The 18494-nt window shown below is 45.8% G+C and overlaps 2 protein-coding genes across 4 annotated transcripts in view; one reads left to right on the top strand and one right to left on the bottom strand.

The window, feature by feature from the left end:
* Positions 1–18494, top strand: part of CSGALNACT1 (chondroitin sulfate N-acetylgalactosaminyltransferase 1) — a 338995-nt gene that overhangs the window by 159530 nt on the left and 160971 nt on the right. For 2 of the 3 annotated variants that reach the window (XM_027529738.1, XM_027529737.1), the window contains one exon: positions 4780–4873. The gene's annotated coding sequence lies outside the window, so the exon portion shown is untranslated. Of the gene's footprint in view, positions 1–4326; positions 4489–4779; positions 4874–18494 lie in introns of those variants that run through there. The other variant, XM_027529736.1, reaches the window with a different exon arrangement.
* On the bottom strand, positions 1425–4488 carry LOC113884793. The gene is made up of 2 exons (XM_027529742.1): positions 4123–4488; positions 1425–3126 (listed from the first exon to the last, which is right to left on the bottom strand). The coding sequence occupies exons 1-2, from the start codon at positions 4363–4365 to the stop codon at positions 3058–3060; spliced, it is 312 nt and encodes a 103-aa protein (XP_027385543.1). The 5' UTR covers positions 4366–4488; the 3' UTR covers positions 1425–3057.

Below are 18494 nucleotides of genomic sequence, written 5' to 3' on the forward strand. Positions count from 1 at the left end.
GACACCACCCTTATGGCAGAAAGCAAAGAAGAACTCTTGATTAAAGTGAAAGAGGACAGTGAAAAAGTTGGCTTAAAACTCAACATTCAGAAAACAAAGATCATGGCATCTGGTCCCATCACTTCATGGCAAATAGATGGGGAAACAGTGGAAACAGTGAGACCTTATTTTGGGGGGCTCCAAAATCACTGCAGATGGTGACTGCAGCCATGAAATTAAAAGACGCTTGCTCCTTGGAAGAAAAATTGTGACCAACCTAGACAGCATATTAAAAAGCAGAGACATTACTTTGCCAACAAAGGTCCGTCTAGTCAAGGCTATGGTTTTTCCAGTGGTCATGTATGGATGTGAGATTTGGACTATAAAGAAAGCTGAGCGCCAAAGAATTGATGCTTTTGAACGGTGGTGTTGGAGAAGACTCTTGAGAGTCCCTTGGACTGCAAGGAGATCCAACCAGTCAGTTCTAAAGGAAATCAGTCCTGAAAATTCATTGGAAGGACTGATGCTGAAGCTGAAGTTCCAATACTTTGGCCACCTGATGTGAAGAACTGACTCATTAGAAAAGACCCTGCTGCTGGGAAAGATTGAAGGTGGGAAGAGAAGGGGATAACAGAGGATGAGATGGTTGGATGGCATCACCAACTCAACGGACATGAGTTTGAGCATGCTCCAGGAGTTGGTGATGGACAGGGAAGCCTGGTGTGCTGCAGTCCACGGGGTCGCAAAGAGTCGGGCACGACTGAGCAACTCAACTGAACTGATCTGTGCTTATCACTGTTCATCAGAGGGATAAATTGAAGTGAAGAAAGTGAGGATGGCTGCTCCACAGGCAGGATTAGGAATGAGAAAGGGGCATCATCTCATTCCCTGGTGGCTCAGCAGTAAAGAATCCACCTGCCAGTGCAGGAAACCTGAGCTCGATTCCTGGCTTGGGAAGATCCCCTGGAGGAGAAAATGGCAACCCACTCCAGTATTCTTGCCTGGAGAATCCCATGAACAGAGGGACCTCGTGGGCTACAGTCCAAGGGGTCACAAAGAGTCAGATACGACTGAGCAACTGAACAACAACACATCCTCATCTCATTCGGTCTTTACACACAAGACCATGACGCAGAGACTCTGTTGTTTGTTTGACAGAATAACAGAAGACAGCGTTTTGAAGGAAGAACTCGTGATTTTTAAAGTGTTTCCTAAAATGTACTGTTTTCAGTAAAATTATTTAATGTGGAAGGAATCTTGTCAAGAATATAGTAACATGACATTTGTAACGTGTAGCATCCAAGGGCACTTTCTTTTCTGAAACATTCTTGAGAAGGGTAATTTTAGAAGTTGGCTGCATACTTCCCGACCCTAAGTCTGCCCTATCTCCCAGAGCAGTTACCCAGAGGACTCCGTTGATTAATACAAATGAAAACACTACCATCAAGATTTTAAAACATGTATATTATTATCCACATGTGCACAAAAAAAATCCCACTGGGCAGCTTGAGTTGGCTGGTATGTTTCTGGTCTATCGCTGCTTTGGTTTGTTATGTTAGGCAGGCTTTTTTGTCTTGTCTTATTTTTCATATTTCAGGAATCAGTGTGTCTGATACTGATGTGGTTTAGATGGATTAAAGATTTAGATTTACATGTATGAATGTGAGGGAGCCTTGGAACTTAAGGTACGTGGATGATTATAGGCAGCCCATTAGACCAGCCGTGTCTTTGAAGTTCTTTGGAAGTCCTGGGAACTTTCACTTACTCATTGTATGTTGAACAGCACAGCTTCCCAGATTGTTAAAATAGTACTGACCTCAGTGTCCTTGTTTTCAGCTGCTCTTTTCCATAGTTAATTTTTGGCGATCTCCTTTGGCATGATTAAAAGCTGACTTATTTATGGAGTGCTGCTAATTGATGGATGTCAAACTCTGTTACTGTGGGGGGTGGGCGGGGGCAGGCTTCCCAACCTTTCAAATCCCAACTGGGAAATTTCCAAAACTGAGTATGTAGTTTTCCCATGGAGCCTCTCCCAGCCACTCTCATGCACATTGTGCCTTCTGCTCACTTTTTACCAAAACCAGAACTTGAGAGGCCACAGAAGCCCCACCATAATCCTCTCTCTCTATGCCAAACGGAAGAGAGCACCAGGGCATCAGATAACTGGAGAGGAGCCCTCAGACCTGGAACTCAGCCCGAGGGGTGTCCTTGAGAACTAGTTTCTGAATTCGACAAAGCAAGGTGCTTGTCTCTGCTTTGCACCTGCAGTTGCTTTCTGGATTTAGCTTTTATTTTTAGCGCATTCTTATTGTCTGTCTTCGATACTCTGAAAGGCTTGTCCAAGAGCAGTTTGTCACTGTGATTTCTTGTGAATAATGAGGGCTTCAGGAGTCTGGGGAGGATCTTCGGATGCCGGCCGCGTGTCTGCAGGTTACCGCTGGCAGCCACCCACCTGTTGGAGAACCACTCATGAGGACCACCGTGTTAGATCCTCGAGGAAGTCGAGGCTTGCGTTTCTTTTTCTTTTTAGAGCTTCGGTTTTGAAGTCAGAAAAATCCTGGCTTTACCATATATCTGTCCGAGAGGCTTCTTAGCACCTTTGAGCCTCATTTTCCCCATCTGTAGAATGGGGAGGTTTTTGCAGACTCCCATGGCATTGCTGTGGGGATGGCAGGAGCTCACCCTGGGAGCAGCTCTTGCAGTGTGAGGCAGGCACGTGGCAGACAAGTGGGTGACAACCCTTCCCATCTTCCTAACAGGAGAAGCCCAGCTGCACAGACCCCTGTCCTCTGTGTATCTGTGCCTCACCTCCAGTGATTTTCCATGGTGGCACCTCCCCTCTCATCTTGACCTCTAGGGAGTCTTGCCAGTGGTTCTGCCTTCCTGTGTCTCTCCTTTTCTATTACCAGCGAGAGATGACCACCTTCTTAGGGCACCTGATGTTTGGAACTGCAAGGAGACAATGTGCTTCCCGGAGCCGAGGAGCCGAGTGTTCGTGTGTGCTTTACTAGGAGGCGAGGAGAAGCAGGGCTGTCCTGTAACTCCTAACCTGTAGTCTGGCGTTGCCAGGACAGGCACTCAGGGGCTGGACGGATGAATGGGGCCTCTGTGTGTGGATGAAAAAACCCAGCGTTTCTCTTCCAGTTGCTGCAGTGAGAAGAACAAATTAGATTATTAATTTGATCATGTGGTAGCATGAGCCGACAGCCTATTTAGTTTCATTGTTAAAACAAGTGTGGTTTTGAATGATGTGGACTTTCCCTCTTACTTAGATGGCACAGAATATTCATTACGGATATCAATAAAGACCATGCTGGTGATCAGCCTCCAAAGCTGCCCTCCCCCGCCCCACCCCTGCATGCAGAAAAGGCAGAAAAGGATATTTAGAATGGGAGACTGGAAGCCAAATTATAAACTCATTTCAACTCCTGGCCCGCAGGCCCCAGAATGGCCTTATTTGTTGTCAAGGATGGAAAACAACTCGGATTCAGGTCCAAGTGATTATTCGACTTTGGCATTGCTGCGGGGCTGCCAACTGCAGTTCCATTTAGACACAGATTAATTAGCCAGGCAGGGACGGAAGTGGGCTTGGAGAGAGAAGCCGGGAGAGGCTGCGCAGCGGGGGGACCGGCGGGGCGGCGTGGGGGGGCTGGCCCCGGCTAGCCCACCCTTTCAACAGTTAACCCACAGGAAAGCGGATCCAGATGGCCCCTTCTATGGTGACACACCTCACTCCGTACTTACTGACTCAGTGTCCGTGCTGCAGAGAAAACTTTCAAACTTGGGCGCAGGGAGAAACTGCACGTGACAGCCCCCAGCACTGGCACCGGGAGGCCGACCCCGCGGACCTGAACCGCTTATCAATCTTGTCTTTGTCCCCCTGCAACCACCCTAGACCTTTTTTTAAAAAAATTATTATTATTATTCCTGCATGTGAAACGGGAACCATAGAGGATTTTCGTGTGTGTGTGTGTGTGTGTGCGCGCGCGCGCTATGACTTGAATTATAAAGACAGATGAGATGAAATCACAAACTCGGGAAAACACGACTCTGCGTAAAGGAGTTGAAGATAGAATTATTCGCCTCTATTTAATCGCGGGGGCGAATTCTCTCCGGAGTGTTTCCCCGGTGCTGTGCTCGTACCTCTTTTGCGTCCTCGTTGATCTCCGTGGACCGAGGGGCGCTCGGTGGATTCCTGAAAGGCCGGGGGGCGCAGGGCTGGACGGAGCGGGCGGAGGGGGCCGTCAGGGGAGGAGGCGGGTCCCGCAGGCGGTGCTGGGGGCGTCTGCGGGGGCGGTGGGGGCGCGCTGCCGGGGGAGCTGGGCTCTCCAACTTCCCGGGGGTTTGCTGTTTTGTAACATTTCTTCCTTCCCTACGACCGACCATTAGAAAAAAGTGGCGGCGCGGCGCGCGGTCCCCCGACCCCACCTGAACCGCGGCTTCGCTGCGGACGCACAGCCCAGGCCACGGCGCCTTCGGGAGCCAGCGGGCACCCTTCCTCCCTGCGAGGTTTGCTTTTTCTGGGTTCTTTTCCAAGAGTGTGACTCTGCTTTGCTTTTACACACGTATCTACATGGCTCTCGGCATTTATTTTAAACCTTGATCTTTTTTTTTTTTTTAAACAAATGCTTTGCATTTTACCCATTAAAATAGAACAGGGAAAATACCATCCTGCTTTTTGGGGCAGGACTTTGGTTGGATAAATTGTATTTTAGATCCTAAGTGATTTAAAATTTTGTAATATCATCTATATTTAAGACGTGGAAATTCCCAGAAGTGACTCCTATTTTTATTTTTTAGATTCCTTTCCATTTCAAGGAGGAAAGTCAAGATATTTTTACTCAGTGGAAGAATGATGTAGTTTCATCCTAACCTTCTTTTCTTATGCTTCCAGGTAAGTGTGTCTGTTAATCATGAATTACTTAAGAAATGAATCTTTGTATGGTCTGAGTTTATTCAGTATTCTGGCTATGTTTGAAATGTGCTGAATTTCATTTTACTTCCAATAGTTCCATTAATAACAGATTATTATTTTAAGATATGAGTACTTTTTCAAGGTAGTATAATTACTTGGCTGCCTTGGAAAATTCTTTTATTCACTTGTAAAGCCTGTAATTTACATTTAACTCTGCCAGCTTCTTCAGAATTTATCTCTTCTCAGAATGGCAAATGCCAATAATGTAGTTAGAAGAACTACATAATTCTTTTTTTAAAAATTCACCTGAATAGGATAATTTGTTCTTCTTTTGGAAGTTGTGACGAAATGTTAAGCTTTCTCAAATATTTAACCCATAATCAAAAGGGCATCGTAATTTTCACCAAGCTACAAAATAATTATTTAAATAAAATAGGAAATTGAACTATGATCTTACTTTCCGACTTATAGCATCTCAGGGGAATACTTTCTAGAACTCTTGGAGAATAGTACCCTGACAGATTGTATGGTTGGTTTCAGATTTGGGGACACATGTAAATCTCAGGGACGTTATTTTAGTTCTGCTCTGTAAGCAGTGATTTTGAATTTCTCTAGAATAAGATATTTTATTACATCTGGCGAGACTGAACTTTGAAAAAAACTAAGAACTTCAGGGACATCATTAGTTGAAAGGGAAGAGTATGAAATGGGAAGTCATGTATGTGGTTCTTACCTTCAGCAGAGCAAACCTTCAGTTTAGTTTTCTATGGAGATGAATCTATAGATGTGAAAATGAAAATAGATAAGCTGTGCTCACCATCTGCATACCTTCAGGAAAACCCCTTCACTGGTCTTCATTCAACAAATTGCTATAGAGGTTTTGTTTTGATTTTTAATGTTTACTTTTGTTGTACTGTTTGAGATAAAAGGCTGAAAACCAAAACGCTGGATGTGATTTTGCTTTAATGAACTGCTTTATACTCAGACAATGGAGAGTGGGGAGTTAAAGGGATTGTATCTGAGTTACCAGTAATGAAAAATAAAAACAACCTTGACCAAATTAATGATAACCACAATAAAACAATAATAATAATATAAGAATAACCAAACAATAATTCTTCACAAAGTCTTTTTTGAGTAGAGACTTGAGTGGCTAAGAGGCCTAAGTGATCCAAGGCTACTTTGAGGGTCACAACGGAAGTCTTCAATCTGAGGTATTTCAATGTTTAATGTTTTTGAGAATGACCTGGATGATGTAGAAGAGAACAGTGTCATTAGAAAGAACATCATGATATTAAAACCTTGAAATGATTGTAGAAAAGAGTCAGAATAAACTGTACAAAATAGAGAAGTAATGAGAAATAATCCAATTAAGATGTTCATACCCCAGGATGAGGTGATGAGGGAGGCCCAGCTGGGTTTTGATGAGGGTCTGGTCTCTCTGTGTGCTGCTGCAGACACAGGGTGTTGATGGGGAGTCAGGCTGCTCTGGGACAGTGGGAGCTTGGGAAAGCCTTTGGTTTTCCAGGGACTGGGGGCTTCCCAGGTGGCGCTAGTGGTGAAACAACCGGCCTGCCATGCAGGAGACAAAAGAGACATGGGTTAGAAAGATCCCCTGGAGGAGGGCGTGGCAACCCACACCAGTATTCTTGGATAGAGGACAGTATCTTGGACATTATCCCATGGACAGAGGAACCTGGTGGCCTATATTCACTCCATAGGGTCACAGAGAGTCGGACACAACTGAAGCGACTTAGCATGCATGCATACTCCTTATAATCTGAGTTCCTTATAGATGCAGGGCTTTGGAAGTCCCTCAATAGTGGACCTTCCCCAGACCTGCAGGGGGCAGCCGTGTAAACTGGGAGGAGTGGCTGGTTGGCAGGTGTACCTGCCCTGCGGTGGTCCTGGAGTCCCAGCCAGGAGACGCGGTTGGATCATTGTTCGTGGTTGGATCACCAGCTCGAGGTGCTGGAAGGCTCCCCTGGGGATCTCCTGGTCTCCTCTGTGTCCCCCTGGTGCCTTCGATGCCGCCCGGCCTTGTCCATGAATTGCTGCCTGCTGAGTGCGTGCCCCACCCCAAGCCCAGTGTCCCCACACTCTCTCCCACTGGGAACTCTCCCTTCCCTGCCACCCTCCAGGGAACATTTACTGGTCCTTCAGTGGCAACCCCCCTGTGGGGCTTCTAGCACTCAGACACAGGTCCTGGCACCTGGATATGCTGAAAGAGGCATTGCATGGTTGATGAAAACATAGGAAGGGAATATAGGGCGTCTGGTCCTGTGGGAACCGCATCCCTCTGCTTCCCTTCCTGCCCAGAGCGGGCACCTGGCACTGTCTCCTTGTCACGGTCCCACGATGGCCGCCTGGGCCCCTGAGCAGGACGCTGACCCAGCGGGTCTTACTCTGGGATCCAGTTAGTTCCTCAGCTGCTGTCTGCGGGGTCCAAGCTCTCTTTGTGGCCAGATCACCCTGTAGTTCTTTGCAGCTCTGCAAGCCCATGCATGACACGTGTCTATCAGATAACGTGAAGTTGTAGCCTATGCCATTTCCTTTTGGAACGAAGGGGTGTTAAAAGTAAATACGAATATAAAACTATAATGGAGTAACTTGGCAGGTTGCACGTATTTGCAAAACTAGAGAATCAAGTAGAGAAGTTTGTATTGATGGTTTACGAAGTAGCCTTCTTTGGGATCTGTTTTGACCTTCCACAGTCTTTCCACTTAATGGAATGAGACAAGAATGTAAGCTTGTCATGAGTGCCAGTGTCTGCTGCTGCAATTTTCATTTATCCTCCTGAACCGCAGTTCCTTTTCCACAGATGGGGCTTCTCCAGGCCAGGCCAGGAGAGGAATGCTGGCCTGTTGCGGCCTGCCACGGGACCGCTGTCTCTTGTCTGCTGATTGTCGCCTCCTCAGGCCTGGCTTTTGTCTTTTCTGCTCTGTTCCGGGGCTCTGCTCATTGAGATTCTCCTTCCACCAAGTGGGTTTCTTGCTTCAGCCTCTCATGGCCGTGTCTTGCCCTGCCGGCCCCTCATCCCCCAACCCCCACCTCCTCCTTCCTCTGTGCCCCTCCTCACTGCATTCCTGCTCTGGACTCAGCCCTGGAAACCCATCCCGGCCTTTGCCTGGCCTGGGGCTGGGCCCTGTCGCCCCCAACATTCTCCACTGTCTGCAGTTGTTCACCTGCTGGCTGTTTGTCCTGTGGCCGTCCTCATCCTCTAAGGGGCTCTGTGTCTGCGTTTGCAACGCCCAGCATGTGTTTGTCCATATGCATGTTCACAAACAAATGTTTGGATGAATTTCTGGTATCTGAAAACCCTCATCAGAACCAAGCATTGTCAGTGTTTTGATTTGCTGAGGGCGTGACCGTGTGCAGTCTGGGTGACTGAACACTCACGCAGCGGCAGTATCCCTGTCTTTTCTGTCTTCTTTTCCCCCCTCTGTCTTCTTTCTCTTTCACATTTGTTTTCTGTGCTACCATGGATAGGAGGGATGTGAACTGGTGCTCTAACTCCAGCACCAGCGCCTGCTTAGGTTAAATAAATTCTTTTTTAAGTAAGGCATGGAAGGTTGGCCGTAACCCAGGTGTCCACTGGTGGTGAATGGTTAAACGAAATGTGGTCTGTGTGCCCAATGGAATAGTACTCGGCCTTAAAAAGGAAGGCGATTCAAACACATGCTACCACACGGATGTTGAACTTGAGGATGTTATACAAAGGTGAAATCAGCCAGTCACGAAAGGGCAAACGCTGTATGATTGCACTTTCAGGAGGGAGCTGGAACAGTCCTACTCATGACGATGCAGAGTAGAATGGTGGTTGCCAGGGGTTGAGGGGGCAGAGGATGGAGTTGTTTAACACTGTTTAAGTTTTCAAGACGAAGAAGTTCTAGAGAGTGATTGTACGACAGTGTGAATATACTTGAAAATTGTGAAGAAAATAAACTTTATGTTACGTGTATTTTACCATAATTAAAAGTAACAAAGTAAGTCAAAGACCTGACTTTAAAAAAGAATAATAATCCTTTAAAAGTAAAAAAAAAAAGTTTAAAGGGATTTCTTTTTTTTCTTTTTGCCACTTAATTTTTTTAATGAAAGGGATTTCTTTGATTTAGGGACTTTTCCTCCCTTGAGCTTAATTTCTCACTTGTGTAGAGGGTAAAAAAAAAGTATTGACTTATGTACTTTTGGCTGTGTTGGGTCTTTGCTGTGGCGCTCAGGCTTCTCATTGCAGGGGCTTCTCTCGTTGAGCACAGTCTCCAGGGGCTGGAGCTCAGTAGCTGTGGCCACGGGCTTAGTTGTTCTGTAGCATGTTTTATCTTCCCCCAACCAGAAATGGAACCCGTTGAGATGGAATCCGCATTGACAGGTGGATTCTTAACCACGGGACCACCGAGGAAATCCTGCTGCTGCTGCTAAGTCGCTTCAGTCGTGTCCGACTCTGTGCGACCCCATAGACGGCAGCCCACCAGGCTCCCCGTCCCTGGGATTCTCCAGGCAAGAACACTGGAGTGGGGTGCCATTTCCTTCTCCAATGCATGAAAGGGAAAAGTGAAAGTGAAGTTGCTCAGTCATGTCCAATTCTTCGAGACCCCACGGACTGCAGCCTACCAGGCTCCTCCGTCCATGGGACTTGCCTACTTAGGTTTTTAAATCACTTTTCATTAAAAAATAGTATTGTGTAAGAAAAACAAATTATCTTTCCATTGACAAGACCTTTGAAATTTACTTTTACACCTTATTATTCCTTTTCTTAGTGTTGCCTATATTTTCAGTTAAAATCTGGTTCAAAATTACCCACTTCCTCACCTGTTTTTCTTCAGCAAAGGTAACAGGATCTTACTGCTCTTCTGGAAATACTTGTATGACATTGAAAATCAATATGAGGAGCAGGAATGTTTTTTTCTGTCCCAAGAAGAGGGCATGACAGACTCTAGGGTTTAATTTGACTGCTCATAAGGAGACAGCTGGGCTTTCCTTGTGGTTCAGACGGTAAAGAATCTGCCTGCAATGAGAGAGACCCTGGTTCGGTCCCTGGGTCAGGAAGATCCCCTGGAGGAGGCCATGGCAACCTACTCCAGTATTCTTGCCTGGAGAATCCCAGGGACAGAGGAGCCTGGCAGGCTGCAGTCGATGGGGTCGCAAAGAGTCGGACAGGACTGAGCAACTAACTCTAATACTTTCAAGGAGACACTCGCTACTTTAAGTCTTGCCTTTTTATTTTATTTTTTCCATTACACTAATGGCCCTTTCAAGTTGAAAATCATGACCCTACAACTGTAAATAAAACTGTGGTGCTTGAAAGGGCACAGTTTCACAAGGTTCAGCTGACACTTAGGAAGCAGTTGTCTGAAAGGTTCTGACCCGTTAGGTAGTATGTTTCCTGAAGAATTTAAAATGAAACTTGAATTGCTTCAGCCTAGGGGCACACTGGCTGAGAAGGGAAGGTAGAGATCGGGTGAGGCCATGTGTGAAGGTTTGGGGGGTAAGTGGGAATGAAAGTCAGAGGCGGAGGGTGGGCAAAAGAAGGAATTAGGACCTAATGGAAACTTCCAGCTCAATTGCTACTGAGGTTTTTAACGTTCCAAATGTGATCCTATGGTCAAGGCCTCTAGAAAAAATGAAATTCATCTCTACTATTGGGAAACTCATTCAAATTGATATTGTAAATTTTTTTGTAAAGTTTTTTTTTTTAAAAAACGTAGTAATTAGGAGTAATAGTGTTTATACTTGAATGTTGTGATAAAGACATGCATATTTTCAATTCAACAAAAATGTGAGACTTATTATTGAGTTGGCCAAAAGATTCGTTTTTTTCCTGTAAGATGGCTCTGGTAGCGTTTAGTTGTCTTTAACTTCACTCAAAACAATTTTGTTAGATTGTATGGTGACAGCTATTGTATCAGCATGCGTTTTCAAAAACTTAACCAAGATTGGTGAATTGTTGTGTAGCCATTTTAGTATTGAAGATGGAAGAAAAAAACGCAACATATTATGCTTTATTATTTCAAGAAAGGTAAAAACGAAAATGAAGCAAAAAAAAAAAAGATTTATGCAGTGTATGAAGAAGGTGCTGTGACTGAAGGAACACGTCAGAAGTGATTTGCAGAATTTCGTGCTGGAGGTTTCTTGCTGGACGATGCTCCATGGTCGGGTAGATCAGTTGAAGTTGATAGCGATCAAAACAAGACATTAATTGAGAACAGTCAACATTATGCTGCATGGGAGGCAGCATGCTCAAAATACCGAAATCAGTCTGGAGCATCACGTGCACCAGCTTGGTCATCTTCACTGCTTTGATGTTCGGGCGCCACATAAGTTAAGTGGAAACACTGTCTTGAGCGTATTTTTGCATTAGAGTCTCTACTTAAACATAACAAAAACATTACCTGTTTTTTAAAACAAACTGTGAGGGACGATGAAAACTGGATTCTGTATAATAATGTAGAATAGAAGAGTTCATAGGGCAAGTGCATTGAACCACCACCAACCACACCAAAGGCCAGTCTTTATCCAAAGAAGGTAGCGTTGTGGATACGGTAGGCCTGAAAGAGAGTCCTCTATTATGAGCTCCTTCTATAAAACCAAGAGATGAATTTCGACAGGTACTGCTCCCAGTTAGACCGGCTGAAGGCAGCACTTGATGAAAATTGCGTGGAATTGGTCAACAGAGCGTGCACAGTCCTCTGCCAGAGGACCGCAAGACCGCGTGTTTCTTTGATGACCAGGCGAAAACTTACCGCTTGGCTTGCAAGTTCTGATTTCCTCTGCTAGATTCACCAGACATTGTGCCTTTGGATGTCTTTGGATTTTTTTTTTGGTCTTTGCAAAATTCTCCTGATGAAAAAAAATTGCCATTTCCTGGAAGACTGTACAAGGCACCTGTAATAGTTCTTTGCTCAAAAAGATAAAAAAATTTGGGAAGATGAAATTATGAAGTTGCCTGGAAAATGGCAGAAAGTAGTGGAACAAAATGATAAACACGTTCAATAATGTTCTTGGTGAAAATGAAAAATGAGCCTTTTATTTTTACTTAAAAACTGAAGTAACTTTCTGGCCAAACAAACATATGCTGGTCTTGAACCCCTTTGGTTACCAAGTGCCAATTCTTGGATTGGATCCAGTCGCTGGTGAAGGTATCAGTAACCTGCAGAGAAATGAGAAAAATAAAGTGATTTTTCAAAGAGCTAGTACTCACTTTAAAGGAATAATGTTTACTTTGAGCTTCTGGTCTTTTTTCTTATATATTAAAATATAAAATATTTATTCTTTTAGAATATAATGATAGTTAATATTTAAAATTTCTATTTCTTGGCAAATTAAAATGTTGGATATCATTCAGGATTTGTGGTTACAAGAACCAGAAATGAACTAGACTACCTCAGGAAAGAAATCTGTTGGAATTTGCACAAGGTCATGTGTGTGTGTGCTAAGTCGCTTCAGTTGTGTCTGACTCTTTGCAACCCCATGGACGGTAGCCCCCCAGGCTCCTCTGTCCATGGGATTCTCCAGGCAAGAATACTGAAGTAGGTTGCCATGCCCTCCTTCAGGGGATCTTCCCGACCCAGGGATTGATCCAGCATCTCTTATGGCTCCTTCATTGGCAGGCAGGTTCTTTACCGTGAGCTCATATCTGATAAAACTTCCAGCCAGGGCTACTGGTGTCATTAAATGTGTTTTCTGAGTTTATGAAACATGTGACAGCTTTGTCCCAAGCCAGTGGGGTATATACCAAGGGATAGAGGTCTTGATGGCTGGAAAATAGTAGATTGAATTGAAATTAAGTACCATCACATGACATATACCATTGGCATTTTTGATGATTTTCTGCAGCAAGGTGAAATGTAGCATTACCTGTAGCCTTGCCCTCATTTGAGCCCTGCCATTGGAAGGGGAGCTGTCCCTGGGTGTGGATTAGCTACTTGCGTGTGTTGTTTTGTGTTAGGCAATCACCTAACTTTTCTTCCTCTGAAGTTCTTGCTGTGTGTTTCAGTGTTATTATTGCTCATCTCACTGTAATTTGATGCGGCATGTTAACTAACTCTTAGTTTAGTGCTTATTTAGGAAGCCAGATTGTGGAGGTGTGTGCAGCCTCTGACACTCTGACCGCTGTTCTGGAAACTCTTGCTCCCCTTGGCTTGTCTGGTGACCTCCTCTGGTTTTCTCCCTCTTTCTGTGGCTGATACTGGGTGGCCCCCTCCCCAGTCCAGTCCGTGTTCCTCAGCGTCCCATCCCCTCCGCCCTCTCGTTCTGTGTCATCCGCGCAGTCTCCTCGGCTCTAGGTGCTGACCTTGTGCTGACCTCACGTTTGTTTCCCCAGCTCACTCTGCCATCTGGTGCCCCCAGCCCCCTGCACTCATTATGCTCCCCTGGGCTCCCCCAGCCCCCAGCCAGAACCCCCCAAGATACCCTGATGTTGTTACCGTCACTCAGGGGCTTACGTGGTCCATTGCCAAGTCCCTGCACCCTGCCCATCCTCTTCCTTTTTTTAAAAAAATTAATTAATTATTTTATTTTTTATTTTTTGATTGTGCTGGGTCTTTGCTGCTGCGTCCTCCTGCCAGGACACCCTTCCAGGCTCCTCGGCCAGGCCAGTTCCTTCTGGTTCTCCACGACTTGACTCTGGTGGTCTCTCTTTCCAGGCCTCTCCCCTTCCCCTAGACTGACGTGTGGGTTCCCCTCTCCTTTTATGGCACCTTCTGTGTGGTGTTACTGCATTTGGTTTTCTTGCCTTTTGTTCCTGTTACCCGGGCATGGTGTCTGGAGCGTCCCGAGCACCCCTGGGACCACTCAATACCCCCGGGGATTGGTGCTGAGCGGGTGCCCCGCAGGGTGAATGGTTGGCAGGAGTTTGAGTGGGCCCGCCTGCTCTCCTGCCGAGGAGGGGGCTGCAGCGGACTCACGTTGTCAAGGGATTCAAACCAGCATCTTTCTTCCCACCTCTTCTCCTGGTCCATGCCTTCTCCTCTAAGAAGGGCTCTTGTTTTTTCCTGAGTCAAATCGTGGGAGAAGCTGAGAATGAAGAAGTTTATGAGTGAAAGAAAATAATGAGTCAGAAGGGCACCAGAGAAGCAGCTTCTGTTTTATTCTACCTGCTGCACTTCTCATTTTGTGTTTCCAGTTGTGTTACTTTGGTTTGGGAAACATGTGTACACGGCCACCAGTCTGGTAGATTACAGGCTGCATGCTAGCGTTTCTCCCATTAGGAGCAGACCGAAGGTGTATGTTGGCATTTCCTTTCTCCTGAACTTCTTCTTTAACTCGGCACACATGGCCCTCACCCTGGCACTTGTTGTTCAGTTGATTGGTGTTGGAGTGGATGCCTCCCTGTTTCTAGAGGCGAGGCAGTGGGCTTCACACTGGCCCTGGAATTAAGGTTGGAAGCTCAGCTCCATCGCTTACCGGTGCTGTGAGATGGACAGGTTTCTGCACCCTCTACCCTTCATCTGGAAAATGAGACAAACCTTTTAGAGTTGTTGTGAGGATTGAGATGAATGTTTGTGAAGCACCTGGCACATCCTGAAGGCAGTCAGTCCTAAAGGAAATCAACCCTTTAGGAAATTTCCTAAAGGAAATCAATCAATCAATCCAACGAATGTTCATTGGGAGGACTGGTGCTGAAGCTGAAACTCCAACACTTTGGCCACCTGATGCAAAGAACTGACTCATTGGGAAAGACCCTGATGCTGGGAAAGTTTGAAGGCGGGAGGAGAAGGGGATAACAGAGGATGAGATGGTTGGATGGCGTCACCGACTCAATGGATGTGAGTTTGGGGAAACTTCAGGAGATGGTGATGGACAGGAAGCCTGGTGTGCTGCAGCCCATGGGGTCACAAAGAGTCAGACATGACTTGAGCCACTGAATAACAATAGCAACTTGGCACATAGTAGGGATGCAAGAAATTACCAATATTAACTAACAGGATGTAAATGTTTACATTTTTCCAAAATTGAAAATAAAACTGTGGTCCCTGCTCCTCCCTTTTCCTTTCCCAGCTTCCATAATGGAAAGAATTTGCTTGTTTATGGGCTAATTAGTTAGTTAATTAAGCACACATTGTTTTGGGTGTCAGCCAGGAGTCCTCCACTGTGAGACACTGGAGGTTCGGGGGGATGCACAGTCCTGGCTCTATAGGAGCCTGTAGTGTGGTCCCTGAGCCCCTGCACTGAGTCTTCCGGGATGCTGGGGACCCAGCCAGATCCCCCGGCTTCACTCGAAATCAGAATCTTTGGGGAGCTCAGTTGTTTCAGCTCTGCCCACAGGAGCCTCAGAGGGACCCTAACTTCACCTTCTCGTGGTGAACCTCAGACACAGGGCCCCCGAAGGAGCCGTGATCTCTGCTCCGGGCTCGCCGTCTCACTCTCTGCTGTTCCTGACTTACTCTGGAGCCTCTACCAGGCTGGTGGCTGGAGAGCCTGTCTCACGCATGCTGGTCTCGTCCCACTTCACTTACGGTGAACATCTCACCACGCACACGCTTCTGACGCACACCTTCTTCAGCTGGGGTGCTGGTGTCCTGTGTTGTTACTTACCCACTTGTCTTCTTGTGCCCAAACGTGGTTCAGCACTTCACTGGTTGAAAATACTTTATTTGGCAATAATTTCAGCTTATAGAAAAGTTTCAAACACAAGACTGGAACCAAAAGCACACAAAGCCTTTACCCAGATCCTCCTATTGTTAATATTTTGCACCATTTGTTTTTCATTTGTGTGCTCTTCTCTCCCTCTCTCTAGTATATGTAAACAAAATTATTATACATCGTATTTTCCTGAACAATTTGTTCATACATCATGATGAACTAATAAAGTTTATACACCATATGGGCTTCCCTGGTGGCTCAGCCGGTAAAGAATCTGCCTGCAGTGCAGAAGTCCTGGGTTTGATCCCTGTGTCAGGAGGATCCCCTGGAGAAGGGAATGGCTACCCCCTCCAGTATTCTTCCCTGGAGAATTCCATGGACAGAGGAGCCTGGCGGGCTACAGTCCATGGGGTTGCAAAGAGTCGGACGTGACTAAGCAACTAACACTTTGACTCTTTCACAGATCATAAATGAAGTGAAGTGAAAGTTGCTCAGTCATGTCTGACTCTTTGCAACCCCATGGACTACACAGTCCATGGAATTCTCCAGGCCAGAATACTGGAGTGGGTAGCCTTTTCCTTCTCCAGGGGATCTTCCCAACCCAGGGAGCAAACCCAGGTCTCCCTCATTGCAGGTGGATTCTTTACCAACTGAGCCACCAGAGAAGCCCCATACATAGCCCTTGCCCTCAAATAGTTTGGTGTGTATTTCCTAAGAATAAGCATATTTTCCAATATAACAACAGTGCAGGCATCAGTCAGTCAGCTTGACATCTATTTCAGTTTATCTTCTTAGATAACAGACTGTCTACACGCTGACTCTGTAACGTTGACTTATAACATCCTTCATGGTGTTCCACTCTGGTACTGCGATCAGGCATTGCGTTTAGTTATTATGTCTCTTTGTTCCTGCCCTCTGAAACCTTCTCATAGTTTTTCTTTTTTTGAATGATGTTTGTGAAGAATACTGTCCTTTATCTTGTAGAGGATGTTCATTTGGGTTTAGATGACTGATCTCGTGGTTGGATTCAGGCTGTGCGTTCCTAGCTGGGATTCTGCACAGGGATGTGTTCTTTCCGGCTCCCCACCTGCCCCGTGTCGGCGATGCTGATTTCAGTGACCCTGGCCAGGTGACGGTCCATTTCTCCACTGTGTGGTTACTATCTTTCTCTTTGTAACTACTAAGAAATGGCTTACTTTTATCACCTTTTGTTTTGATACCTATTCATCAACTCGTTTCTCACCTGTAATAAAATGAGCATTTTAAAACCTGCTTTGTACAAGTTCAGAGGCTTGGCTTATGTGGAGGCTCCCATCCGATCTTAATTTTATGGCGAGCAGTTGGATGGATTGGAGATGGATGGATTGGAGACCTGGAAAGGAACTGAAGTAACTGTCACTGGTTTTTTTTTTTTACAGATGCTCATGTGGTGATTTATTCTGAAGAGCTCACACTCCTCAATTCATGATAAAACATTGCAGTCTGGTGGCGGTGTGGAGATCTGTCTTTAGCTTGTAGGCTGTGCTCACTGCGCATGCTCAGTCGTTCTGACCTTCCGGGTTTGAGGCCCAGAAACGGAAGTGACAGTGGCCGGACAGTGTGCGGAGCTGGCGAGCTGGCCTGGCCAGCCCTCCCACGGGGCTGCCAAGGCGGTGTGGTCACTGTGATGCTTGAGGAGGCGACCGTGGAGTGGACCTCTTCTTTCCGAGATCTGCCCTTTGAAAGAGAAACTTTGCTGTTCTCTGCCCTGTTTCGGAGGTTGACCAAGAGGTTTAGGTCAGAGGTTCACGGTGTCGTTAGTGTCCCATTCATTGTCTCAACACCCCTTGACTAAGAAGATGACTCAGAGGTTTGTTTTTTTTAATCCCCACTAAGTAGTTAGAGCCTGGTAGGCTGCAGTCCATGGGGTCGCTAAGAGTCAGACATGACTGAGCGACTTCACTTTCACTTTTCACTTTCATGCATTGGAGAAGGAAATGGCAACCCACTCCAGTGTTCTTGCCTGGAGAATCCCAGGGACGGGGGAGCCTGGTGGGCTGCCGTCTGTGGGGTCGCACAGAGTCGGACACGACTGAAGCGACTTAGCAGCAGCAGCAGCAGCAGCAGTTACCGCCATTAGCTTATATTCATGTCGTAGCAACCTAGTAGCTGTTTGAAAAAAATAACACAGTAGATTTAAAGAGTAGTAAGTTTTATTTGCTTCTTAACCACAGTTACCGATAATGGGTTGTGTGCCTCCCTGGGAGCTGCACAGCCGCAGACCTTGGAGTCAGATGGGCCGCTTCATCTCATGTAGCCGTTGCTCTTTATCACAGTAACTGCTCAAAATGTAGTTTCACCAGGATGTGATCTTCAAAAGGAATGTAGCTCAGAATGATGTTGAAAATGTGGATTACCTGGAGCTCTTTGTTTGCACAGTGTCCAGCACAGTCTAGTATCTAGTGCTTTGCTTGAAAATTTAAAATATTCTGAAGCACAATTATGTACTCCCCTTGGTACCCTAGGGTGGTGCCTTGGCACACAGTTTGGGAATCAATGAGTTAGGTATTAAAAAGTTTTCTGGGGGTGTTTTGTAATCCTTCTGTAGCCTTTAGACACCCAGATATGTGCCTCCAAGGTAAGTTAGGGGTTAAGTAACTGTAAGGAGCAAGATTATAATTTCTCAGCACACTGACAGGAGGGCAGAGATGTCATGTCAACTTAATTAGCAAAAGCTGAAAATTCTTTTATTTATGATATGGCTCAAGTCAGAGGCCTGCTCCCTGCCCCTTGGATAGTATTACATAATACCCTGCTTACCAGTGAATAAAAGAAATTTGATAAGATTTTCTTACTTAACCTTTTTGGTTTGGTGCACATGTTATTCTTCCCACAAGCTGATTATTTTCTATGGATTAATGGTTTCCTTGACAAATATTTTAGCAGTGTCCCCTTCAGGCTTTGGAAGAAGGCTGTAAATCTCAAACCCAGGCTTGTCATTAAGGTTTATATCTTTCATAAGAAGGTATAACAGCTGTGT

This window comes from Bos indicus x Bos taurus, chromosome 27 (assembly GCF_003369695.1).
Source record: "Bos indicus x Bos taurus breed Angus x Brahman F1 hybrid chromosome 27, Bos_hybrid_MaternalHap_v2.0, whole genome shotgun sequence".
Taxonomy (NCBI): Eukaryota; Metazoa; Chordata; class Mammalia; order Artiodactyla; family Bovidae; genus Bos; species Bos indicus x Bos taurus.